This window comes from Gobius niger (assembly GCF_951799975.1).
Source record: "Gobius niger genome assembly, chromosome: 13".
Lineage (NCBI taxonomy): Eukaryota > Metazoa > Chordata > Actinopteri > Gobiiformes > Gobiidae > Gobius > Gobius niger.
The window spans coordinates 6,836,122-6,863,637 of NC_136864.1; the positions used below are offsets into that span (position 1 = coordinate 6,836,122).

The 27,516-nt window shown below is 41.0% G+C and overlaps 1 protein-coding gene across 1 annotated transcript in view; it reads left to right on the forward strand.

The window, feature by feature from the left end:
* The window catches only part of ak5 (adenylate kinase 5), a 156,440-nt gene extending 134,893 nt beyond the window's left edge, over positions 1 to 21,547 (forward strand). Inside the window, exons 11-14 of the mRNA XM_079569766.1 lie at positions 2,516 to 2,679; positions 13,667 to 13,783; positions 16,993 to 17,193; positions 21,294 to 21,547. Of these exons, the coding sequence (XP_079425892.1) occupies positions 2,516 to 2,679; positions 13,667 to 13,783; positions 16,993 to 17,193; positions 21,294 to 21,362 (551 nt within the window). The 3' untranslated portion in view covers positions 21,363 to 21,547. The remainder of the gene's footprint in view (positions 1 to 2,515; positions 2,680 to 13,666; positions 13,784 to 16,992; positions 17,194 to 21,293) is intronic.
* The last annotated feature ends 5,969 nt before the right edge of the window (positions 21,548 to 27,516 follow it).

Below are 27,516 nucleotides of genomic sequence, written 5' to 3' on the forward strand. Positions count from 1 at the left end.
GGAAAATGCCATCAGACAGTGATCATTGTTAAATTCATAATACTGCGGCGAGAGTGAATCTGGGAGCCCCGTAACGCATTGTGCCATTGTGCGGAGGTATCCGGACACGGCTTATGCTGGCGGTGGAGCTGCAGCCGCACTATGGAGCGACTCGTTACATTCTCCCTCAACCCAAAGTCCCACATCAGCATTTCAGCTAAAATGCTAACGTCAACTTACTTGCCATAGAGCTGTGACGGTCACGCAGGTGAGTCAGAGGTTCGAAGTATTGCTGCACGTTCCACAAACAGGAAAACTGTCTTCTATCATCTGTCCTTCACTTTTCTTAAAATACCCAAAATATGTCCATAATTCAGGCTTGGTCTCTGAAGGCTGATCCTGCGCGCTGTCGTCTCGGACATGATTCCAGCTTCGAGAAATAAATGTTTTCCCTCATCATTATCTGGAATCAATCAATCAATAAATACAATTTTATTTACAACACTCAAGGCGACCAAAGTGCTTTACCATAAAACCACATAAAATCCATTAAAACCATTCATACAACCAAACAATAAAACAGATAAAATGTAGTAAAGTGTCGCCATGCTACTTAATGTTAAAAGCCGGTCTGAATAAATGCGTCTTAAGCCTGGATTTAAAAAGGCCAAAATCAGTGATGGTGCATATCAGGGGCCAGATTATTCCAGAGTCTGGGTCCAGCTACTGAAAAGGACTGATCACCCGTCCTTCAGTCCTGGGCACTTCCAGCAAGAGCTGATTTGACGACCTCGAGGATCTGCCAGAGTCACGAATAGTCAAAAGTTCAGACAAGTACGAAGGGGCAAGGGTTCAGACAAGTGGAAGGGATTGGATTCACAGCCACACTCATCTCATGCCTGAAAGTCCAACGTTGAATGTTGAATATTGTCTCCACTTTTGGGCGCCTTTATGAGACATTCGACCTTAGTTCACATGTGCTGAGGGATTGCATTGGTTGCCTCACCGACCAGTTACATGTTTGCCACGTCAAGGAACCTCATGTCATATCTAGAGTTTTATTAAATATCTTTGGTTTACGCTTCTGTGCCGTAACTTGCTCCTAATACGAATCCCTGATCGCTGAGAGTGGCCTGATGAGAGCAACACTCCTTAGTTACTGTATGTGTCAGCATAGTGAAAACAAGGCAGCAAAAGTAAAGATTGTTAAGTGTGCACCGTTGGGATTAACCTTTACTACACAATAGTAAATGCAACTTGTTACTACCCATTCCGAGGTGCTGCATTCAAGTTATTTTTCCAAAATGAAGAGCCAAACTTGTTGATACACAACCAATGTTTTACTGTTTGTATGATTCCACCATAATAAATATTACATCATTAGTTCTTTTTAAGCACATCAATCAACTTGTAGAAATTAAAAAGTAGTAGTAAGTCTTCAAAAAAGTAGTCAAAAGCAACTCAAGCAGCTCACAATCTTCCTTCTTAAACTGCTAACAGCAACATGTGGAAATAGACATACATGGCTACATTTATAGTAGATTTGTCAAGGCTCCAAACACCAGCTTGACGGACATTTGGGGCAGTCGTTTTGTGGTTCGTATTTTGCAGCTTCAGTGCTTTCCCCCATGCCTTCGCTCTTTGTGGCTCCAACAGTGACAAAAAAAGCTCTTTGGAATCATTAGATTATCGGTTAGTACAGTTTGTGGCAGTGCTCTCTAGTTCGCTTGTGATTGACTCTTATCTCGTGTTATTTTGCCAACCGACCTTTATATGATTGTGACGACATCGCGATCGCTCGTATTTGTCAATTCACAACACATGGTAATATTCACTTTACTTCACGACAACGGTAAAGCATGTGCACAATGGTTAGTCCTAGCTGGTTTGTCCTAAAATATAAATAACCCTTACTCTAACCCCAACCTTAAAGGGGCTAGATGCAAGTTAGCCATTTCATACTCACTACTGCCACCTCAGGTCATATGTGTAACTGCACCTTCTATATCAAGCTTGTGCATGACGGCATTTCAGACCCGAACAACAGTGCAGTGACAGTGCAGGATTTTAGAGGCCGTTGTGGTGAACAGGTTCATTCTACACCTTAGGACATTGTTGGAACATTTAGGGGGAGGAAAATACTTTATTTTAACATTTTTAAACTCTTTATAATCCCTTTAAAGATAACCATATCCCTGACCCTGACCCTAATTTGTGTCATGAAATGAATGATGAAGCTCTAGCGCCAGATCGTCTCTCCCGAGCAGACTATTTAGCACTAATCATGTCGAAAACGGGAAGATTTAGTCACGTGATATGAATTCACAAATTGGGAGCAAATTACGGCACAATAGCGAAAACAAACTAGAAGCCATACCCGGCTAAAAATCTACTTCCTAAAAACCAAGAAGGTCCCGTTTTTTCCTCTGTTGGCAGAAGTATTTTATTTGTGACATCCATTTCTAAATCTCCAATCCCTCGTGTCCCTGAGTCACCTGTCCGCCTCTGACTCCTTGACCCTCTCTCTTGTCATCAGGAGGTCCCGGCTCAGGAAAGTCCCTCCAGAGCGAGAGGATGGAGGAGCGGTTTGGGGTCCGACGCCTGACCGCTGGAGACCTGCTGTGTCACGAGCTGCAGGCCCACAGCAGCAGGGGGCGCCACCTCCGGGACGCCCTGGAGAGAGGAGAGCCGCTGCCCCAGGTGAGTGAGAGCTGTACCTACATTTGACAAATTAAAGCATCACCAAATCCCTACAGCATCACCTCCTGTCAGACTGATGCAACCATTTGACAGAGCTGACAGGAAGATGTTGAATGACACATTTCTGTCTGTTATTGCCGCAGGAGCTCTGAACCAAACTGAAAATACCAATGTTTTTATCCTTCGGTCCATATTATGATGAAACACTGGGATTACAGCGGTTCTCCAGTGCACAGGGTGGAACAATCCAATCCAGGTCTCGCCAACCTGTTCCCCCTTGTGAGCTACTTCCGGAAATAAAACATCAGAGAGCGGCTTTGAGGATGCTTGAGTAACTATGGGACTCAAGATAGACATGAGTACAAAGAAATAAAAATGAATGTAATATCTGCCAGGCCCTTTTTCTGTATTTACCAAAATGTTTACTGATTGTGGACACTTTTTTTGACAGGCAGAATATTAGTATCAAAGCAAAAATGCCCTTAATAATGTAACTCGAAAGAGCGATGATGTTATTTTGCCAAGACAGTAATCAAACACAGCATGACTCATCAAGCTCCTGTTGAAAAGGCAGGAGAGGGACTGGTTTCTCCCGAGCCACGAGCTTGAACCTCCACATCTATTGGAGAAGTACATAGATAACACTGGTTTACAACAACAATGTTATGTGAGCTTATTTTTGATGTGCTCAATCCAAAATTCACATTGTTTTTTCTCAATCAGGTCGATTTTTTACCACAGGGTATTGTCTTTATAATGTGTTCCGTGCTGGTGCCTTTCTGTCCGCTTCCACATAACACACTTGTATCCCGCATTCCTCTGTCTGTACTTGTCACGTATTTACTTTACCCAGTACATGCAACGGTTTCCACTTAATAAAAGACAGCAGTTGTTGAGGTCAGGCGCTTCCACACATGCACACGCTGGAATACACATTACTGAAGGAACAACAAAACATGTGGACAAATGCTGCCTTTTGGTTGGGTTTATGGATATGTTCAGAGGAGCCAAGGCCAATACTAGGAAAGAAGCTGCTAAAAGACAACTATGAAGGTAAGCTACATGCTAATATTATGCTAATAGCAGCTATAGTTGTGCTAATAGTGGCTAAATGCTATCAGACAAAATTACCTTTTTAGACAGCGGTGTGAACTCCGTATGACCTGCATGTTAATAGTGAGGGTTGTCCTCTCTCTCGTTAGCCAATCAGACGCCAGCAGTCTCTTCACGCCACGTTAGTCTCGGTTCTGAGCTTTGGCTGCGGTTAGAAGCCTGTCCCAAAACGTGTGCCTGGTCAGACCGAATTAGTCCTGCTCTAGGCCAATGGAGACGCTCGCCTAACCGGATAGGCTGAGAGGCACCTGCCGCTTCTGGTGCAGGCTCCACTGTCAGAACAGGAAGTGCAGACTTTTTTTGGGTGGGGGCGGGGGTGAATTTTTTTTCCCGTAGGATGGGTAAGACCAGCCAGTTGCCGACATCGGCAGTCAATGATAAGAGGAGCTCCAACCATGACGTCACCACAACAAAACAACGCTAGTTTAAACTAATCAGGTGGGGGTTAAGAGGTCAATAGTTAATTTTATTTCTAATATGAGCATTTATAAACAACCAGACAGCGTACACATGCCTTCATAAGCTTGTATTTGAAAAAAGCAATACAAATATGAGTTAAAAAAATAATAATAATAAATAAACTAATCCAATCCTAACCTCAAGGATAGTGGAGTTTACAAAAGGTGTCTTTCAGGCGTATGAATCTGACCAGGGAGTCAGGGAGTAGTCCTGTGCATTTCCCGTCCTGACAGTGGAGGCGGCTTGAGAGTGGAGCCTGCGGCGGCAGGGACCTCACAGTGGAGGCCTGTAGGCAGGACCTCTTGGATAGACCAGGCACTGGGCTAGGTAGGGCCTGCTCGTGGAAACAGCCTAAATTACGGGGAGGCTGGAGTTGGTTGGAACATAATGTGCGTATATTTTGGTACACAAAATCTTATTTCAAATGAAACTACTAAAATAAAGCAACCACCAATATCAAAAAATGATTTAGCACAAAAACGTGTCCTGATACATAAACATGGATGTTATTTCCAGATTCCAGATATTCTGAATCAGTGAAAAAATATTTAGACACCAAACAAAAAGTCAGAATCAAAAAAGGGTGAATCAAAAACAAGTGGACTTACTTCACTGAGAAACTACATTGTGTGTTTTTGTAACCCAGTGTAATTTTCCAGCCCCTGCACATCTGACCAAGGACAGCTTTTCTTGACATTCCTTATGGATGCATCATAGTGTTGTCCCTCACACACACTTATCCATTTCCCTTGGCAAAGCATTGCCTCGATCAGGCCTTCTGGCATTCTTGGCTCGCTATTCAACACTATACTTATTCAATACACGTACAGCATCCAATCGAAAGTTCAGAAAGGCTTTTAATGTATTGGCTTTTCTTGATTTTCAACACTATTTAAATGATGTGAAAACTATGAATGAACACATGGGATTATGTAGGATGCAAAAAAGGTGAAATAACTCAATGCTTAAAAATTGCCGCCCTTTATTCTTGGTATTTTTCTCAATCAGCTTCATACATAAGTACTCTACTATGGGGCTAGACTTGAATACTACACCTCAGTCAGAGTTAATGTCTTCGGGTCCTGCACTGATGGGAAACAAGCTTCTCATCTTGGACTCGTTTCTCCCAGGGGTCATCATCTCTTGAGTAAATTACATTCATCTCAAATGGCTCTTCCTCTTCCACAAAGAAATGTCAGTAATGGCTGAGTCCAATCATCATGCAGCCTATAAGTGGAACCGCAATTATGCCATGAAATGTGTAATATATTGATGTATAATGTTTTGAGACCCTTCTAAGCGGTTGTGCTTGAAGTGGTAGTTGTTCTATAATGATCTATGACATGATCGAGCTCCCCTTCTCATTTTGTTCCTGTTTGTGAACTGTATTTAGTGCCTATAGGTGCCGTGGACTGTGACTCGCGCTAATTTTCCCCGGTCAGTCAGAGCAGATCAAAGCGTGGCCTCATTTAAACGATCTCTATACATTGGATCGTGTCTCATTAGGCGCCAAAGCGGGAATCCGTGACTGGAATAAGGGCAGCATCCGTGAGTGAGGAATGGAGTTTATTAATGACACTTAAACCCTATATCCGCTCGGGATTAGAATTACCTTGGGATTTTGGTAAAACTGAATTAACCTCTGGACGTCAGTAATTCACTCAATTTTAAAGACTTTTTTTCTGGAAATGACACAGAACGATGACGGCAGTCCTGATGTTCTTTCGTGTTTTGCGAGCGCTGACTGTCCAATGAACTTGGTTTGTTTGTCTGAGCTTTGCTTCAGCAACAAAAGCCGTTTCTTACGACATCCGTGTCTCGTCTCTGGGATTTTGTGCTTCCATAAAACAGCTCCTTTCTCTTTCAACCCCTTCGCTCTGGTGCAGCTTCATCCACTTAGACTTTGAACCAAGGCATTTTTAATTGAGCTTTAAAGGATCTGTATCATGCTATTTTAGCCACCCCAAAGTAAACTATAGGCATTTCTATGATATATTGTACCTCTACCACTATGGAGTACTCATTTTTGTGTGAAATATAAGTATTCTTTGGAGGTATTTTTCAAACCCGGAAGACAAGACGCTTCAGTTCAGTTAACTCCGCCCCCTCTCTCCGAGTTGATTCCGCACATGTAACATTCGCAGTAGTAGAAATGTATACATCGCAGCAATAAATGAAGTTACTTCACAATGTAGTTATAAGGAGTTGACGTCTGCGACACAGCTTCATAAATGGCTAACACGCATTTTGATTTACTTACTGCTTTGGCCTCCATCCAGATCCAATCCAGAGTTAGTTCACTTCGGTTATGGTCAAGGTTCAGAAGCATCCATCAGTGAAGTGACAAACTTATTCCGGTTTCTTTCTTAGTACAGAAATAATTTTATAAAAGCTGTTTTACAAATTAAAATCAAACCGTAAGGCATTACATTACAGACGTTGAGCACTTTCTGAAAGGGGAAGTGTCACTCTGACGTAAGCTTGGCACAAGTCAGTCATTTACCAGGAGAGGGCGGAGCAGCTGCTCAGAGAGCAAGATTCAGGAGGATTACTGAGAAATCTGTGAATATGTAGGAACATATTCTGGTTAGGGGGCGCTGAGGGAAAAGATTTCCACCAAAAATACTTTTTATGTGCTTATGTGCTTTATGTGCTTGCAATGCCCAAACCACCCACCAGGAGTTGCTGCAGCCCCCTCAGCACTCGCGTTTTTGATAAGGAAATACCATAACAACATGGTTAAAAACTCCAAAAAGTAGATTTTGCAACAGGCGTGTAAATGTACAGTTAAAGACATTTTTAATCGATGTTGCCCTTATTTAGACTTTCATTACGAAGGTTGAAAATGTTCACATCTTGACAAAAAACCTAATTGAGAACAAATATTGCAATTGGGATTCGATTTGATGAGTGAAGGAAGTGTTACTTTTAGACTGTCAAACAGCAGACTGTATTCCTGCTCAAATTGCTCCACATTAGAACAATGCACAATAAAATACTTTGAAAAGTGTTTGGTTTTATGAGGACGGCTCCCTTTTCTGGAAGAGTTCGGCTTCCACCTACCCTGACATTCAGAGTGGCTCTGGGGGACAGCCACGTGACTAAAATATGTCCAGCATGGAATCACATGGCGTTTCTCTAAACACTTTAGAATCTGCTTTACGGAAACGCAGACCTTTCACCTGTTGCGGCTGAACCTGAGATCGCAAAGCTCCACAATTCTGATTGGTGAACATCATCACTCAAATGCCAGAGACAGAAGAAGAAGAAAAGCTTCTTGAGCTTGAGTTATTGCAGTATAGTCAAAACCTCGATTGTGATTTGAAATCAATAAACCTTGCAGCCCTACCTCAGAGTTTACAGAGATTTTGTCCTTGTAAATTACGGCCGTGGCAGATTGGCCTGGGCACAGAAGCTCTAAGGACGTCATTATTATTGCTTTTTACCTGAGGTCTGAAGGTAATTCTAATCCCGTGCAAATAGGGCGTTAGACTCGCAGAAATCGTGCATTTTCAAGTTGGGCTTTCACAATTAGATTTTAACACATCCAAGAGCATTTGTGGTCATACCGCCTTTGCTCTGCCCAATCCCGTCAGACCTTGGAAGCTAAGCAGGGAAGGGCCTGGTCGGTACTTGGATGGGAGACCGTTTGGGAACACCAGGAAGCCTAGCGAATGTAGTGTGTGAGTGAGTGGTTGGTGGTGGTCGGAGGGGCCGATGGCGCAGACTGGTTGCCTCGCTTCTGTCAGTCTACCCCAGGGCAGCTGTGGCTACAATAGTAGCTTACCACCACCGGGTATGGAGTGAATTAATAATGCAATGTAAAGCGTCTTTGAGTGTCCAGAAAAGCAAAGAATGAATTTGTCTTTACAACTGCCCTAAACAATACAATTCTAATTAAAATCACTGGTTCATTTATAGGTTATTTTCTAATACTACCTTGCATTGGAGGCTCTGTACTCCACACCAACGAGAGAGAAACCAGAGTCACATTCATTCATCTGCCTTTAAGGTCTGTGACATTTAGGATCAAACCCTCAGACCCCAGATGTTTCTCTCTCCTCCTCTCCCTCTCTCACTGTCAGCGTGACCAACCAGACCGATGAGTCACTCGTATCGATCGTTTTACTCTTCTTGTGACAAGATACTGGCAGCAGCAGCTGCCCATTCACTATAATGTCTCAGTGTCACTGTCAGAACATGAGCTGAGCCAGAGGAGCACGTTTCTTTTCTCACATGTCACATACAGTTTTGTTGTTTTATTCTCTGGGGTCCATCCATCAGCATAAACGAGTCACCAGTTTGAGTAGAGAAGGCTGTAAAATGGTTGTTGTATTTTTATTGTTGATCGATTATTACAAATAAGAATAAGCAAGGATTGTTCTTACACTTTGGCTTATTCTTGATTATTTTGTTGACAAACAATTAAAGAGGGCCTGCATAGATCTTAAACTTTTAGGGCTTGATCTTCTGCCTGGCAACAGTGTTGAAGAGCCCGGTATCTCGCATGCACATGTCTGCTATGTCAGTGCGACAAATTGCCTTAAAGCGTCGCTTAAAGAATAAAAAATGGGAACCACTTTTTTAAAGGACAAACTACAAACTGGTACAACCCCGGTACGAAGAAAACATTCAGGAAAAAGCTTGGGGAGCTTTGTCATTCGTCATGAATCCAGCCCACTTACTGTGTCAGGTCTGAAGCAGAATGGATGAGGGAATGAGTTTATTTATTCATTTGTTTGTTCTGACCAGTATAGTAGTGAAGTTGAGTAAAGTTCATGACTGGCTTAAACAAAGTTGTCTCTTGCAACTATCAACACAAGACCAAGGTGAAAGGTTGTTTTAGCCAGACAGATCTTTTTCTGTTTTTGAAAGTAAGTTGGTAATATATCTCGGGGTAAACGCGGCAAAGTGCTGCCTCCACTGTTTGATATTCAGCCTGATATTGAAAGAAAATAGAGCAATATTTAAAAAAAAGCTGCTGACTCACTTTGCACAAACTCACGACTTAAACCCGGTGGAGGGGGGGGGATTTGTGCAGCTCACGTCTCCAAGGGTTAGTGGATTCTCTGTGTATTGAAAAAGGAGAAAACTCTCAAAGACCAGTCGATATTAAAGTCCGGGGCGCTTTCATAAAAGTCAACATGATTGAGAGCGTACCTAAAGCTATTTGGGAAAGAAAGAGAAGCCGACATCCTTCAACTTTACGATGGCTGCAGAAATCTGTATTTTGTATTGAATTCTCGGTTCGTTTCATAAACCAATGGAGATTATACTGATATTTTCATGATCAGACTTTTTTGCAATGCGACTTCTGTCTGAGCGGCCAGAATGAATGTGAGCAGCAGGAATGAAACAACACTTTTACCTTTTCATGAATGAAGTGCGAGTGAAGCCGCTCACCTCACTTTCCAGAGCAACACGTTTCTTTGAGCTGCTCCACTAAAGTCCACAGCCCAAAGAAACTCTTTCTTCTTCCGCAAAATGATCGAGTTGCAAACACGTTGGCTTCTCACAACAACTTTAACATTGACACATTTGCAGCACGTGTTCAAAGGTGGTCATTGCAGCAGTGAATTTAATGAAGTGTTGTTTGAGGATCTGTACTTTACCTGAGTAGTATTTTCGTTGTGAACTCATTGCTTTTAGATAAAGCTCCAGGTAGAAAGCAAATTAGTCCACATGTTTTGTTTGTCTATTTTAAAGCCTAATAATGCACACTCTATTAACACATTGAGTGCCGCGCTGTTTTAGGGATTTCGCTGTAGAGTGCGGACAATCCAGACCGTTTTTCATGATGTTTGTAGCACCACAGCGTATTCGGTGTTATAACTATGGACACATGCTATGGCTCATTTGAAAGACGAGAATCCAAGCTCTCTCCAAGCTTTCTCAGTTCCTGAGAAATCCAAACCTAAACAGGGGCTAGTTTGATCAAAATCACTTTTTTTCTAGATTTTTCTAGACACTCTCCTTTCTGATGAACTCCTCTCTCCTCCTCTCTCATCCCTGGACAGACACTAACGTTATGGGAAGAGGCAAATGCCTAAATATTTTTCGTTTCAAGTCAATTTTCAACAACAACAACATTGTTGACACATTTTGAAACACCGTGTGTTGCCGCATATCGATTGCCTTTTATCACGTGTGCATTTAAACACACTGGTTCTCAGATTCAAGTCTTAATCTTTCTCAGTTCAAGTTTATTTGTCATATGCATCAAGTACAGGGCACCAAAAGCAATGAAGAGAGTTTTGCCCTGGTGCTCTCTCTGCTGAACAGGAAACTAATCTACGTATAACATATAAAAAAAATCTACATATAAAAACAACTTGACATGATCTTTCTCAGCCGTCCTCGGACCGGTTTGACCATTTAAAAACTCAGAGACAATCTCAACTGTTTCGATCTGTACATGGGACGCCCAAGAGATGTGTCAACAACACGCTCCCTCGGATAAAAAAAGAAAGAAAAGAAACGCAATAATAAATATAAAATGTCCAGATCCTGACTCTTCACAACTTTTTGATCGTCACTTATTTCACTTCTGTTCATCGCAGCTACCAACATCTCACATGAGGTATATTAGAGTGTCTAGTTTCATCATTTAAAGCAGAGACACCGGGGGAGATGAAAGACCCTCAACTCATCCCATTAACACTTGTATTACCCTCAGAGGGACCACTAAATATTTATAATTTTAAGGTAAACAAGTGACTTAGTTCTTCTTTAAGTAGGCCCATATAAAGCTGAATAGATCTTATAATTATAATATAAAAACAAGCTTTACAAAAACAACAAAATACTAAATCAGGGCCGAAACTAAATCAGGAAAATCCCTTATTTTGATGAATAATAAAACAGCCAAGTCCACACTGCCTCCAGTCTCCAGTGGGAACATGAAGTGTGTAAAAGTGTCCAAACGGCGGCACAGACTGAGCAGCCCGAGCCGCTGTTGCCTGGAAACTGAATGTAATGTTTTCTAAAATCCCAGAACAAACCTGGCTCCAACTATCGGCGAGAACACGGAGAGCAGGGAGCGAGGGGGAGAAATGTACCGGTGTTTCATCAGGGGGGAAGGTGTTCAAAGCAGAGCGTTCATTTAAGAGCGTCTGAGTGACAACGTGAATCGCTGCAATTGGCAAATCAAGAAGGGCGGCAATTATGTAGGTAATTCTATGTCATCTGCGGAGAACTTGGTATTCTGTCTCCGTGAGGTCTCATTATGTACGATTTCAACAAGCGCTGCGTGTTCCGAAACGCAAGAAACGGCAACCTCTTAACCCCCGCCTTAACCGGGTGCCTTTTCTCCAGCTTCACCCAAATCTAAAAGCTTTTTGACTGGACCCTATTGGCCAGTGTAACGCCTCATTTCAAAGCTCAGACCTAAAAAACTGAGCTAAGATTTTTGTCGTGTTTTTGTAGCTTTTAATGAGTCTTTTGTAGCTTTTTTTGTTGAATTTTCTCTTTACAAGAAGCTTTAAGATTTGGGTAATGCCGACTTGGAGGAAATGTGTGTTATGGATGGCCCTTTTCTTGCTCCGAATATATAAAAGCTGAATAAATATAAGTTTTTAGTGAAGAGTTTGAATGCCTTTGAGGTTGATGTAAGTGGGAGCTGTCCGTGGTGCTGAAATACAACACTTGTTAAACCACATTCATTTCCAGATCAAAAGTGTGGTTATGTACAGTGTGATTACCGTAAATGCTCTAATATTGGCCGGGGCCTTTATTTACTCAAGGGCATCGAGGACCAGGCCTTTATTGGAACCAGGCCACAATTAGAGACAGGCCTTTATTTCCATCTGCACCTAAAATATTAGGTTCATTTATTCATTAACATTGCAAACACTCTCCCATCGGCTGGAACATTGACGCCTTTTATTTTGTCGGGACAACAGGAAGTGTTTTGTTGCTGTTAGCGTTTACTTTTACTTCACTACATTTCTATAAAGGCTCCAATGTGTAAATACAGCCATGCGTTTGGTTCATTTTAACCTCTTACCCCCCACCTTAACGCATTGTTTCCTGTTTGGCTTTACCCAAATCTAAAACCTTCTTGACTGGACAGTGTGATTGACACATTTTCTCTAGTTTGGCTTTACCCGAATCCAAAAGCTTCTGGAAAAAAAAAAGGTGAGAGAATAGTGACAGAACTGGGACGAAAACAATGATGAAGATGTGACAAAAAAGTGAGAAAACTTAGACAAAAAACGGACAAAAATTTGACAAACATTTGACAAAAAAATTATGAAAAAGTGGCAAAAATGTGACAAAAAATGACAAAAAAATGACCAAAAAAATGACATAAAGTGACCAAAAATTTACGAAAAATGTACAAAAAATTAATGAAAAAAATGATGAAAAAGTGGCAAAAATGTCACAAAAAATTGACAAAAAATTGACAAAAAAGGACAAAAAAAGGACAAAAAATGATGAAAAAATGATGAACATGTGACAAAAAGTGACAAAAAAAATTAGTATTTAACAAAAAAATTACAATAAAGCTACAAAAATTAGTTGAAACCCCCCCCAAAAAAATGATGGAAAAAATATCTGATGACGTGAGGAAAAAGATCCATTTAGATGAGTTTTGTAGATCTTAGCTTTCAATTGAGGTGTTACACTGGCCTACAGGATTTGGGTAAAGAAAACTGATTGTAACTTCTTTGCTGTGGTTTTAAAGCTTTTTTGTCGTGTTTTTGTCACATTTTCGTTTATTATTGTTGCTTTTCCGGCATGTTTTTGTCGCTCGTTTGTCACTTTTTTATGTTGCATTTTCGTCTTGGTTTTTTCCGTTGCTATTTCTCAAGAAGCTTTTAGATTTGGGAAATGCCAAACTGGAGAAAGTGTGTTCGGTTCAGGTGGGGGTTAAGAGGTTAAAAGCTTTTCAAGGCTGGAGATGTACTGCCAACACCACTGACTCACGACAAGGGAGAACCTTTGTCCCCGTCTTGTTGCCGCACAGAAGGTGAATTTGGGTGCAATTTTCAAGTCCTTCGAGCCACAACCCAGCCACATCTGACTGACTTTTCTTAGAGTATCATTTATATTCAGCATCTGTACTTTTACTCAAGTAATGAAATCAAATAACTGACCACCTCAGGCAATTTACTTCTGATTAACACTTACAAAGGTGCCCAAAAAATCCAAAATGTCTGCATAGTGGAGCCAAGTGCAAGATCCTTCAGGTGCCACAGTTCCCGCCTCCTGATGCATCGCCCCCTGTTGTTTGTAAATGATGCCTCAGGGTCTGACTAAATGCATCTGTTTGGGACCTCGTGAAGGCCTGATCTGTTGTTTTAAACATTTCCCCTCCAGAGGCCGCATTCATCAAAGTCATCAAGGTTTGAAAACTGTCAAGAGGCTTTAATCCCGCACATATGATTTGTGTTTTTTCCCTGCGTGTCTTCAGGAGTGCCTGCTGGAGCTGCTGTGTGAAGCCGTGTCCTCGTCCGTGCGAATGGGGAGGAGTTCGGTGATCTGCGGTTTCCCTCGAGACGTGAGGCAGGCCCAGGGCTACGAGGACAAGGTCACAACAAACAACAACAGCTCGCGCTCATTTATCTGCAATGAACACAAATGTATTCACACTCTCGCAATATGCTGCTGCTTCCACGAGCATGTGGAGCGGTCGGTGAAGAAGTTATGCCTCGAAGGCGTAACAAAGACATTTGGACCATTTCGACAGGAGAGTTCTGCGAGTGTTTCAACTACAGAAGCACCGTTCCAGCTTTATTGCTTCCGATACTGATACTGGGGGCTTGAGTATTTGCCGATATCCGATTTAAACCGATACCAACAGACTTAAAAGTGGCTTTCTCTGAGAGGCAAAGTGAATGTTCGTCTTTCCCCTCCAGGTTCTGCCCTTCAAAATGACACACAGCATGTCCATATTTACTTAAATTTAGTTGGTGAAAGTTGTGTTTTTAAAACGGTGAAAGCCAAAACTGGTATCGGTTTAGTATCGGATATTTGTATGCGATACCCGATATCATATTTTTTTCAGTATCGGCTCTGATATTCGATACCAGTATTGGATTGGTGCATCAATAGCCAAAAGTAAACTGCCCCGTGCCCAAAGGGAGATTCAAAACACAACAACCCAAGAACACATTAGGTCCTTTTAGTTAGTTATTGGTTTATTTGGTCGGGACAGTGCATGTTTATGAACATACATGGGACTCATGCATGTAAATATGCCACAACGGATTGTAGCCTTAGGCTAATTTCCATCTGTTGTCCCCCACTCACACTCTCAAACACCCTGGCCTATTGTACATGTTTTTAATGGTAGGGGAAACAGGAGGAAACCTACACAGGGAGAACAGGGAGAACCGGGACCTTCTAGCTGTGAAGCACCAGCACTAACCGCTGCGCTGCTGTGCCGCCCGTGGCTCGTTTGCTTTTGGACTGGGTTGTGACGGGAAACAAAATGATAATTATGCAACTGATAAGTCATTTTCAAAAGCATTAAAACCGGTCATATGCACTTAAAGTTACTGCAACAACTGGGAAACTTAAAGCCACGCTGCGGAATATTCCAAAAACGCTTGTATTTTATTGTGTTTAACAGGCGAAATTTGTTGCTTTAACGTTCATCAAATAATCTTTAAAAGTAACAGATTCGCTGTGGACTCGCTCATTCTCCCCGGTGTCATCCCTGCGGCGTCTCGGGCTGTTCATTTCCTCATGTACACAAACAACTCGACAGCACTCGAAGGCAGAAAGCTATAGGATCAAAACACTGAGCCTATAGGAACAAACAGGTCGACAGAGGGGAACAAAACATGCCACTCGGAGACAGGATCTGCAGCAGACGGAGACACAGAGGATAAAGAGCAGGAGAACAGGAAGCAAAAAGACACATTTACATCAGAGAAAACATGTAGCTTTGTAACAGACTTTAATCAGACCTAACAAAGTATAAACATTTTTTTCACATGGCTGTAAAGGTTTGATGATTGTAGAGAAATATTTGTAGATAACATTTTAAAATACAACACAGATCATTGGAAAAGGAGGACAGGCACAGAAAACATTATTTTTATAATTCCATTTGTCTAAAGCAGCGGTTCTCAAGGGCTTTGGAACCGGCCATTATCCTCGAACACATGTGTCAAGGTCAAGGGCCAAGGAGATGATTTAATGTGGCCCTTTGAGGAGCATGAATTCCTGAGCATGTCAAAAAAAAAAAAAGTCTCTAGTCCATTCCTGTGCGGAGTTATGGATTTTTTAAAGAAATAACCAGGATGCTTACTCCAGCCACTAGGGGGCAGCTTAAATTTAAAAAGGAAATTACTCCACACATGACCAGCAAAAGGCACTAACGTAATAAGAGATCAGGATAGAAACAGCACATCCACGTGGTAAATGGCTACAATAGTAACTTAGAGCCATCGAATGTGGAGTGAATGAATAATGACTTTATGAGAAACATGTGACACAGGCTGATGAAGCACTATAAGTTTAGGCCGTTATTTATGAGGCCACAGTCCTTTACACTATATGGGGTCACTTAATGTGTCGCTTATTGAATAAAATATGGTATTTTCCGCACAGGTTGTTATTGAACAAGCAGTAGTTATGCCTTTAAGACTGAAATTATGATTAAAAACGTCCCATTAACATTCATTTTAACAGACTCCGGTAGTGTTTCCATGTAGTTTCACGTGGAAAATATAAAAACATAGACACTTTATTCATGCTTCACTTTCCTCTGTGTGGTTATGGTTAGGGCTGGGTATTGTTATATGAAAAGAAAGGTTTAGGTACTATTGGTATTGAAAATAAAAGTAAATAAAGGGTCAAATTAAACATTATTGTTCTGTTTTCTGGTTCTCGATGGCAAATATTTCAGTATAAATATCGAAAAATCTGTCGTTCAGGTATCGGTATCGTAGCTGTGTCCTCAGTCACGCAAAAAGACCAAAGATGTTGTTTGCATTTAGCCTCTCCTTGCTCCTCTATGGCAGTGGGGGTCAAAAAAGTGGGGGTCACGAGGCCTTGGGTGGGGGTCCCCAAATGATTTCGAGATGAAACAAAAAGAAAATTGTTACTGTTCTTAGTACCTTTTTTTAGTGTAGTCAGCCTATAATTAGTGAAATACATTCAATTATTCAATATAAACTGTTTAGGTACAGATTAACTTGATAACTTGAACTCCTCTATGAAGTTAGAAGCGACCAAGCTCTTCCACGTTTCCCCCTATTTTAATCCGGTTACGTGAGCAGTTACACAATCCAAGTCTAGTTATACAAAATTAAACATGTTGATTTTCTAAGCAGATAAAAAGGGGAATTATATTGTCAGGCGTAATATCACCTTAAGAGCACATTGATGTCTGCACAGGAATATCTTCACTTTACTGCACGGCTGTCAAAGTGCTCCTAAGATGTTATTACGCCTGAGAATATAGTTCCCCTTTTTATCCGCTTAGAAAACCAGACCAGACAGGTAAACATCAACTCGTCTAAGCTCAGGTAAGGAGATCTCCTGTTCCTTTAAAGCACAATGTAATGGAAAAAATACCAGCATTTATATTTGCCAGATGAACCATGTGCACTGTTTGTAGAAGGCTTTGATCAAACAATGGTCCAGGATTTAGTTTTCTCATGTGTTCAGTAAAGAAGAAACACATTAAACCATCAAACATCTCCTCCTCTTCATCACCAGCACCAGTGTCTACACCCCTGAGGCAGATGTCCTTCCTCTCTTAACCGTGTTTTTGTTTTGCTGTAGCTGGGAGAGCCGAGCCTGGTGCTGCTGCTGAGCTGCTCTCCTGAGACAATGTGCCAAAGGGGGCTCCGGAGCGGGACGTCCCGCGCCGGGATGGACACGGACACAGACAGAGAGGCGGAGAGCGAGCGGAGCAGCGATCAGTTCGTCAGGGAGAGCAGAGCCGTCACACAGCACTATGAGCGCAAGAGTCTGCTCCGCACGGTAACTATGGCAACTGTAATGTCATAAACACAAACTAAGGTCTGTGGCTGCAGTCATGAGTTTACTTTTGTTTTATTACACCAGACTTTTTACTGATTTAAAGCCACACTGCGGAACATTCTAGATTATATGTCACAAGAAAAGCAACTAATCTTTTGCAAAACTCAAAACAGGATGCCAATGGAGTTCGGGAAAGTCTACAGTTACCATGGAGATCGGCCATCTTTGCAGCTTTTAGAATACATTTCCATTGACTAACATTAGCTAAAAACTGTTTATAAAGTGGAGAAAATAGCCGCGGAACAGCTCAGTTAGCTGCTGAGTTACTGCTGGTAAATACATCTAACTCACTGTGGTGTCCAAGTGTTTTAATGCAAACAATAACTCCAGTATTTTAACTTCTAAAATCTCCATTAGTTTACAGTTGCTGCTAATCCCATAATGCTTAGCGATATGACGTCACATTCCCGAACTCTATGAAGCGAGTCATTAAAAGAAAAGCATTTGGATGAGGACTAGGTATAAAGCTTACCGTATTTTCCGGACTACAAGTCGCTTCGAACTATAAGTCGCATCAGCCAAAAAGTACATAATGAAGAAGAAAACAACATACAGTATATAAGTATAAGTATAAGTCGCACCAGCCTTGGCAACTACCTGGGCATCGAGGTGTTAGCACCGTTTTACAAGTTCTCATTTTCGAACTCGTTCCTCTAACTGTGGCCATTTATCTTTTAGCCGTGATTAGCTTTTTTGTTTTCTTCATTGCAGTAAGAGCAACCTCCGCTTTTCACCAGTCCTTCACAAGTTTCCAACCTTTCTTTCTGCTGCTCGATTACCTTTTTCTTTTCTTTTTTTTTTCCAGTGGTACAGGAGTAGCAGATACTGGTACACAAGCATAGAGCGCCCTCTTGCGGCTCTCAGTGGGAAAACAACAAACATGTGAAATAATATATTTTGATATTTAAGTCGCACCTGAGTATAAGTCGCACCCCCAGCCAAACTAGGAAAAAAGTGTGACTTATAGTCCGGAAAATACGGTATATTTAGCGAGCTGTAGTCAAAGTAGAGCCTCCATATCTCCATGGAGACGAGCCGGTGCTGTCCCGCTCCCAGTCATACAATCATAGAAATGACTGGTCAGGTTTTTTTCAACCCGCGGGACCCCCATTTGGAACAGTTTCAAACCTGCCCCAGCCCAACCGCTGTTTCTATTTTTACCATTAAAGGGACTATACAGAGTTTAAAAAGGTTAAGATTATGTATTTTCCTCTCCGCTACATGTTCCGGCCATGTCCTAATGTGTAGAATGAGTCCAGACCTGTTCACCACAACTGCACAAGCTTAATATAGAAGCTGCAGTTACACATATGACCTGAGGTGGCAGTAGTGAGTATAAAATGGCCAACTTGCATCGAGCCCCTTTAAAGTTATATATCACAAACCAATCTACAAGAGGCTGTGATGAAGTGTGTAATGAGGAGTTTTATTCATTCAGAAATGAACGTGACACTGAACGTCTCATTCTCTCGCGAGCCAACGAATCCCAGACCGGTTTAAATTAAACTTTCAATCTCCATACAAAATGGGGAAGGCGGTTCTTTATCATTTACATATAATAAGATCATGTTTAGCAGCCACTGGATGTGTGTCCGAGCCACACAAAGCAGAAACTGAACTGAACTTTGAGTTAGCATTTAGCTCAGAGGACACTTTTATGCTAATTCATAAACATTCATGAATGATTTCTAACGAGGCTTTGACCTAAATGTGGTCGATGGGTTGACAACAGCTGAAAACATCTGGATCATTCCTAATTTGCCATGTTTGAAAGCTAATGCTAACGGCTATAGGAAAAACACATTGAGCCTTGCTAACGGACTCTGCAAAGTTTCCTGAAGAATCGGACTTGTTAATGATGATTTAGACAAAGACCTGATATAAATCTAATATTTTGCTAACTGTAGGCAAAGTAGAGCAAATATTATGCTGTGAGTTTGAAAAATAACACCTTGATGTTTAATTGAAGACATCACGCTTTACATACAGTGTTTGGTTCATGCTTCATTCAAAGTCAAAGTCTGATGTGCTCTTGTGACCTGACTGATGCTAAAGCCCCGCCCACATACATTGGTAAAGTTTATAATGAACCATTTGAACTGCATAAGCTAACGTTAAAGGTCATTCCTCTGAGTCAGTGATTGTACAAGCTGCTGACTGAACAGGCCTCACCACTTTCATTTAATTCTTTGAAGCCCTGTGTGAATATTGCCTTTGCACTGTGCTGTTTGTGTCACATCACCAACGCTGTCACCTTTAGGATGAACAATTAAAGCCACACTGTGGAACATTCCAGGTTTAATGTTTCCATGTCACAAGATGAACTGTCTCTTTGTGGTTTCAGCTACACACAGGTTATGTTCACAGAGGTTATTATCACAGAGGTTGTTTTCACATTTGGTTTTCAAAATAATGGCGCTCATTGACGTGGCAAACGTGGCGGCCATCTTGTGACTGGCCGGCAAGACTGACCCCTGTAGAAACCAATGCAAAATGTTCATTGATTCAGCAGCAGAATGTGAGATACACTCATTGTTTGTGATTGGTTTAATTCTTCTAAGTCTAAGTATCTCAGTCAGGATCAGGTCATTTCTTTGAAACGTCTCGTAGCTTTGTTTTCTCCATTCCTTCCACAGTGTTTGACAGAGGAAAATCCATGGACAAATGGAGCTTAAAGGGTCTAGATGCACGTTTTATACTCACTACTGCCACCTCAGGTCATACGTGTGACTGCAGCTTCTATATTAAGCTCGTGCATGACGGCACTTCAGACCCGAAGTAACACCTTTTTGACTGACAGTGCAGGATTTTAGAGGCAGTTGTGGTGAACAGGTCTGGGCTCATTCTACACAGGAGGACATGGCTGGAACATGTAGGGGAAGGAAAATACTTCGTTTTAACATGTTCAAACTCCGTATAGTTCCTTTAAAGCAGGGGTGTCCAAAAATTTTTCATGGGGGGGCCTCATATTGAAGCGTACACGGGATGAAGGGCCGTAGATCAGTAGTTAGTGTCGCAAAACCTTCGACTAGCAGAGGTTTAAATTGTGCCCCATACCTCTATTTAAGCTTAAAACCTTCATGCCAGCTCTCTCACAATAAAATGTTAGTTGTTTGGTTAGAATTGTATAGAATTATTACATTTCAAATAAAAAGGTCCATCTCTGGTGATGTGTACCGATATAGCAAGAGGCTGAGGCCCACCATAAATTGGTCTGAGGGCCGCTTTTGGCCCCCAGGCCGCACTTTGGACACCCCTGCTTTAAAGGGATTATACTGCACTGTCACTCAAAAAGTTGTTAATTCGGGTCCAAAGTGCCGTCATGCACGAGCTTAATATAGACGCTGCAGTTACGAACAAGACCTGAGGTGGCAGTAGTGAGTATAAAGTGACCAACTTGCATCTAGCCCCTTTTAGTCTCTCTTTCCAATAAAAATGCAAAACATTATTTTCTTGCCTGATGTGACAGTCACAAATGACTCTGTGCATGACTTGAAATCATAACAACACTGCCCAAGAAGTGACTTCTTCATATAATAAAAGCACCATCTTATTAGTTCAGCAGTTATTAACAGATAAAACACTTAAAATGTGTGTATTTAATTATATTCTTGTAATGTTGCAAGAACCTGCCAAACTAATCAATGAGACGAGCTGTGTGCTTTTATTTTGGCGTGCTGGATCGAAACAGGAAGTCAGTTCTTGGGCGGCGTTGTTATGATTTGAAGTCATGCACAGAGTCAATTATCAAAGAGTCATGAAATAATAACTAAGAATAGATAAAAACAGTATCAAGGAAATAAGTGGTGTTTCCCATTTAATTACATTGCACTGGGTTAGAAGGGCCAGTCACAAGATGGCCGCCAGAACTGCCATTTGTTCCAACGTATTACTATGATCATGTAGAGTAAAAGTAAGAGAGAAAACTACTCCAGGGTACAGCTCCTTCAAACAGTTCCTCCTGCTGAGACGACACATCGACGGGACATCGATCGTTGTAAATGTGTCTCACGGCGGCCATGTTGTGTCTGTCTCCGCAGATCGACGCCGAGCGGTCGCCGGATGAGGTTTTCGCGCAGATCTGCCAGGTGCTGGAGGACGTTTTCTGAATCGGACTGTTGTTTTTTTTCCGTTTTTCTCTTCTCGATCAAGACTCGACACGAAGTCCGGGGTTTTACGCCACTTTTCTTCAACGTCTCGCACAGGATTCTCACTACATAAGATCTACATAACGGCACTTGCACCGGACATTTACAGACGTGTGCACACGAGAGCGGCACGGCACGGCTCAGCGCGGCTCTACTACTCTAAAGTATGTCATAAAGGCATAAATATATATTAGATGGAAACAGAGAAACATACTTTGAAGGGAGTGCTGCAGTCAGCTCTAGAATATAAAATGTTTGTAAAAATAAATCTCAAGGATCAGGCGACACTGGCTACATTTACACAAGGACCAATAATCTGATCATAATCTGATTTCTTGAGTTCTCAGATTATTGATGGGCATGTAAACAGCATAATCTGATATTCATATAATCTGATTTCTTTCTGATCTTTCAACACATGTGTATGAACTAACCGGGAAAATACAGCAAAGACGCCAAACTAATGTCACAAAGACACAGATTTAAAGATTTTATAGAAAGACTGAAAGTATTTTGATTTAAAAAATTTGATAAAAATACAATTATCAATTAAATAAATGTATAATGTGTTTGTAGATAAAGTACAGTGTGTTTCCAACAGTCGAGTGGTTAAGGCGCTGCACATATGCATGATATTACTCCATCCTCAGCTCGGATTATTTACTGTTTAAATCACATAGTCCGGTTCACTATGTAATTTCGCCTGGTTTTTGTGGAGAGTATCAAAACTATTCATTATTTAAAACTTTATTAAATAAGCAATCAGAAAAAACAATGTTTCCATTTGCTCTGATATGTATAAAAAAAATGAAAAATAAGTGCAATAACATTTATATGAGGAGTAAAAAACATAGTTTGGTGAAAATTTACTCAATTTTGTTCCAAACAAAAACGTCAGTGAAACCCTTGTCATATGTGTCATAGCGTTACCATAGTGATGACCAGAACTCCCCATTTACTCTAATGGAAATTTTTTATAATTGCATTATTTTACCAAATGACAAGGGCAAATGCAAACATTGTTTTCCTCATTGCTTATACCATGGTATGGTATGTTTTTTATTTAGACAGGGACAGTGCACAATTTAACATTGACCAAAAGGAAAGATGCATTGTACCAGGTTAAAGCAAAAATGCTAATTTCCACCTGTAGGCCCTGGGCAGGTTGATGTTGCAGTACAAACACTGATTTTAAATGTAGATGAATACTTGACCATGGATTTATACGTTTTGACATCATTAAAAACATACATTTAATTTAAACAAGATTGGAACATTAGAACATTTTCTACCGGTCCTTTTTCTGGGTGAACAGTCGCTCCTTCTTGGCTTCGTTACAGGTCATGAGTGCAAGTTTGTTTATACCATACCATAAGGTTTATAAAAACATACAGTTTTCGTACTCTCCACGGAAATCCCACAACAGTGTAAATCTAAACATAGTGAACCGGACTCTCTTTTCTTCACCCACACATTTTTACATTACAAACACATCTATTTGTATTTTACTTACTACATTTACTACAGAAATAAGACAGAGCTGACTGAGTTTGAACCCCAGACCTTTGAGTTACTAAACCTGTGTCCACTGAGCTCCAGAAGGACAGCACTGAGTCCGAGCCCAAACATGATCCTCCACCTGGTTCTGCTGCTGGGCCTGACTGAAGGGAGAGGCAGGGAGACTTTTCAGTCGCTCTGAAAATCCAAATCTGCTCTGGCTCACGTAGAACCCGGAGTTTTAGATTCTCAGATTTCAAAAGAGAAATTTCATCAGCTCTGATTATTGGGTTATCTGATTTCACTGACTTTGTGGAGGCCGGAAAGCAAAAGCTCCGAGGCTCACGCTGTACAAACTGGTTTCAGTTTCATGACTGTGTATAATTCTGGATAGTAATGAATTTGATCTAAAATTGGTGGCGATGCTGACTTTTGGGGACCATTATTATATTTACTTTGATGTTGTTAAACATGGTATAAGAGGAATCATATCTACAGCAAGTCGAGTTTTATGCTTTTTCATGCCCCCAAAAAACATATTTTTAATGCCACAAATGCAAAAATAATAAGAGTTGCAAACATTTCATCTGAGCGATTGATTTTGATACAAAAAACTGAAAAATAAGTGCAATTTCAGCCAAAACTGCAGATGAATGTGTTTAGACGTATTTGTGTATTTGACACTTATGTAGTAAAAAAAACAAAAAAAACAATGTCCTTCATTATTTTCCCCCAAATTAAATCTAATCCCAGTTTGAATCCAGTTCATTTTAGCAGATTCAGTCAATGACTTTTAATGAGCCTTGCTTTATCTTCCATATGTTGAAGTTACAGAGCAGCACCCCCCTCTGGTGGACTGAAGATATTGCTGACTGGCTCTGAAGCTGTTTATATAAAGACGATCAGCTGCAACAAGATACTGATACTTAATCCCGAAATCCAACACAGCCAAAAGTGCAAACATCAGCTCAGTTTATATCTGTTATCTGTAAATCATCTTATTCAGCAGTGAGGCTCAGATTATACAGGAGGGATCTTTTCTATGGAGTTTGACTGGAAAACTGAAAAACCGCTGACAATGACAATGACCACTTTGGTGTGAGCTTCTTGTCTGTTTTTACTAATGTGTACAGGATCTACGGTTTAAAAGGTCATTCGTACTACGAACTTTGCATGTTTCTGTTTACATATTACTTTACGATGTTTTTAAGATGAATTATGCCATTTAAGGCGAGACACTGCAGGTGAAAAGGGAAACGTTTTAAATTAAGAGAGATCAAAGTATGATAAAAAAAAATGTATTGCAAGATTCCTGTTATTTCTTGCTTAGTTTTAAAGCAGTACTAAGTAACTCATGCCCCTAGAGGCCATAAGCGCCACTGCAGGTGTCGTAGCACGCTGCGATTTTTTAAACTTATTAATTGTCCGTGAGAGTAAATACTACACTGACAGAGAAGGCGAAGGGAGAGAGGGATATTGTACATCCAGTTACACAATGGAAATATTTTTTTCACTCAAACTTGGCTGTAAATACTGTTTAAAGCGGCGTTAGCCCGCAGTTAGCTTTGCCCGTTAGCCTGTTAGCTTCTTCTTCGTGATTCCATTAGTGTGTGTTGTGCCCAGAGGGACTACGAAGAGGATTTATTAAGGTCAATAAGTTACTTAGTATTGCTTTAAAACATGCTTTTGTTAGTGGAAAAATCTGTAAAAAAAAATAAAATAATAATAATTGAAAGTTTTCCTTGTTTTTTGAAATTCAAAACTCAATAAATCTGGCTAGGAATTAAATATTAAGAAATGTATCTGAAAAAAACTTCAAAATATAGTTTTGAAGTAGAAATTAGAACAGGGAGCTTCTGGTATCCGGCAAAAAATGGTGCTCATGGAAGGAGGCAATGGGATGTGGAGAGAAAGATCAGGTCCAGGCACTCATATTTTGCAAAAGTATAAAAGGCTTTATTAATGGGCCAGAGACATTAAAAAGCACACCAACGCGTGTCGGCTTGCGCCTTCATCAGGGTGTTTTGAAGGTTTGAATGTAGAGAAAATGGCTTTAAAACATTGAATCAGTGCAATAATGAAACTTATGTTATTGTGAATATTAGGGTTACTTTTGTTTTATGTTAACCCCCATCTGAACCAAGCACCTTTTCTCCAGTTTGGCTTTACCCAAATCTAGTAAAAAATAGCAACAAAAATTAGACGAAAACAAGGATGAAAATGTAACCAAATAGGTCTTAGCTTTCAAATGAGGCGTTACTCTGGCCCATATGCTGTGACCTCATGGATTTAAAGCTGAACTGGAGAAAGTGCGCTCGGGGGTTAACAGGCAGAGACCAGTTTTGCCTGTAGTGTCTCTCATGAGCACAGAATCAGTGGCATCTGCTCCGCACATTTCCCTCATATGTAAACACAGTGAGACTCGTGCCGTGCCGTGCCGCTCCGTGTGGACAGCTCCTCATAACTCCCGGTGGTCTGCATGCTCCTGATGTTTTCAAACTAAAGTCAGTGAATCTTTGGTGTCAGCACAAAATGAAGCTTCACTTTTTGTCTCTTTTTTTTAAACCTGCTGCCGACTGACGGACTGAACCGGAGGAAATGACCAGAGGACATGCGAAGATTATGATTGATGTAATGTGGGACAAAGGCTTTTCTGGTTTGATCATTTCACATCTAGTAGTTACTAAACTTCGATTAAATAACGGCAAAATCATAGGTTGTATTTCCTTATCAAGGTTTGGAGGTCTCTGCACTACAGACACATGGCGTATACAGCTTTTTTTCATTGATTTGCCTGCCCTAAAGCTTCTCGGCTGGAGACTTACCTACAGGCCAGAGTAACGCCTCATTTGAAAGCTAAGACTGTTGCCTGTCGCCGTGTTTGTTTCACAGTTTTGTCAATGTCAACTTTATTTCTGTAGCACACATAGGTCAAGGCCAAGGAGATGATTTAATGCAAGTCTCGAGCGCATTCCTGTGCGGAGTTATGGATCTTTAAAGAAATAACCAGTTTGCTCACTCCAGCCACTAGGGGGCAGCTTAAATTAAAAAAAGGAAAGAATTCCACACGTGCCCAGCAGAGGGCACTGACATAAGAAGAGATCGGGATATAAACAGCATATTATAGCCATGTGGTAAATGGTCAGTCTGCCCCAGGGCGGCTGTGGCTACAAAAGTAATTTACTGCCATCGAATGTGGAGTGAATGAATAATGACTTTATGAGGAACATGTGACACAGGCTGATGAAGTACAATAAGTGTAGCCGTTATTTATGAGGCCACAGTCGTTTACAATATATGCGTCCCACGACCCGCCATGGGGGCTGGATTTCGGCCCACGACCCAAACGAGTTAGAAAACTAAAAAAAGAAAGAAAATTGCACAAATTTATATGTACAATAGGCAAATATCAAAACAATAATAGTTTTCTTTACAGAGAAAAGACCTATAGAAAGAAAGACCTACAAAACGTTGCCATGTTTTCGTTTACAGCCTGTAGTCCGTAGTTGAAAGACCTTGTAGTTTCTGAAAATGTGTGTCAGATGTTTGTGGGGCAAATATGTCAAACACATGACAAAAATGACGAAAAAGCAACAAAAACGTGACGTAAAGGCGGCGACAAGAAGGTTTGGATCAGTTTTGTAGGTCTTAGCTTTCAAATGAGGTGTTACACTGGCCTATAGGCTGTAATTTCCAGTCGGGAAGCTTTTATATTGGGGTAAAGCTGAACTGGTGAAGAGTATTGACTCAAATAACTGGTAATCCTCTGTTTAAATCTAACATCATTGACACCAAAGGAGGGGCAGGTGTTGGCCCTAATCCCCCCGTTAAGCCTTTGTCCCATCGGTGTAATCTCTTGTGTTGTTACCTGTTCACAGGGCGGCCTGATGGAGACAGACCAAGGTGTAAATGTCACGTGTGAAAGTGACGCTCCTCTGCGCAGCGTCAGCCTTTAAATAGCAACACACGCGCGCGCGCATGCCACAAGTACAAACTGACCCGCTTCTCTGACAGTATATACTCGCATTTGTTATGTTTCCGTTGTGCAGGTGCTTGTTCTGGTCGGGTCTTTGAACAGTCAATAAAACATTTGCAAAACACCGGAACTTTTGTGCAGTGAGTTTGTCTTCAGGGATGTGTTTGAAAATGGTGGGACAGCGCCCTCTGCTGGAAGGAGACAGACAGCAGATAAACCAGACTATCCATACTATACCAGGGGTTCTACAGGTGGCAGCAAGTCAGATCTAATGCCATTTCTTCACATTTCATAAGATTTATAAACATTGATTTAAACAGGGGAATGAGGGGAATTTTTAGAATTAATTTGGAAACAACAGGCAACTTTGGAACAAGAGATTATGTGAAATTTCAGTCAGAACTGCAGCTGGATTAGTTTTACGCCATAGTTTTAGTGTTTTTGACAAATCTATGCAGTAAAAAAGTTAAGCAATGGCATTGAGAGGGCTGTGTCTTGGAGAAAATATATATTTTCTAAGAATTGTATATTTAATGCCAGTTTGAATCAGATTCAACCTGCCGTCTGCCATCTTTGGGTCAGGTTTAAAGATATTCTCTCCAATTATGCAAATCAAAATCTCAACGCATATTGACAGGAGAG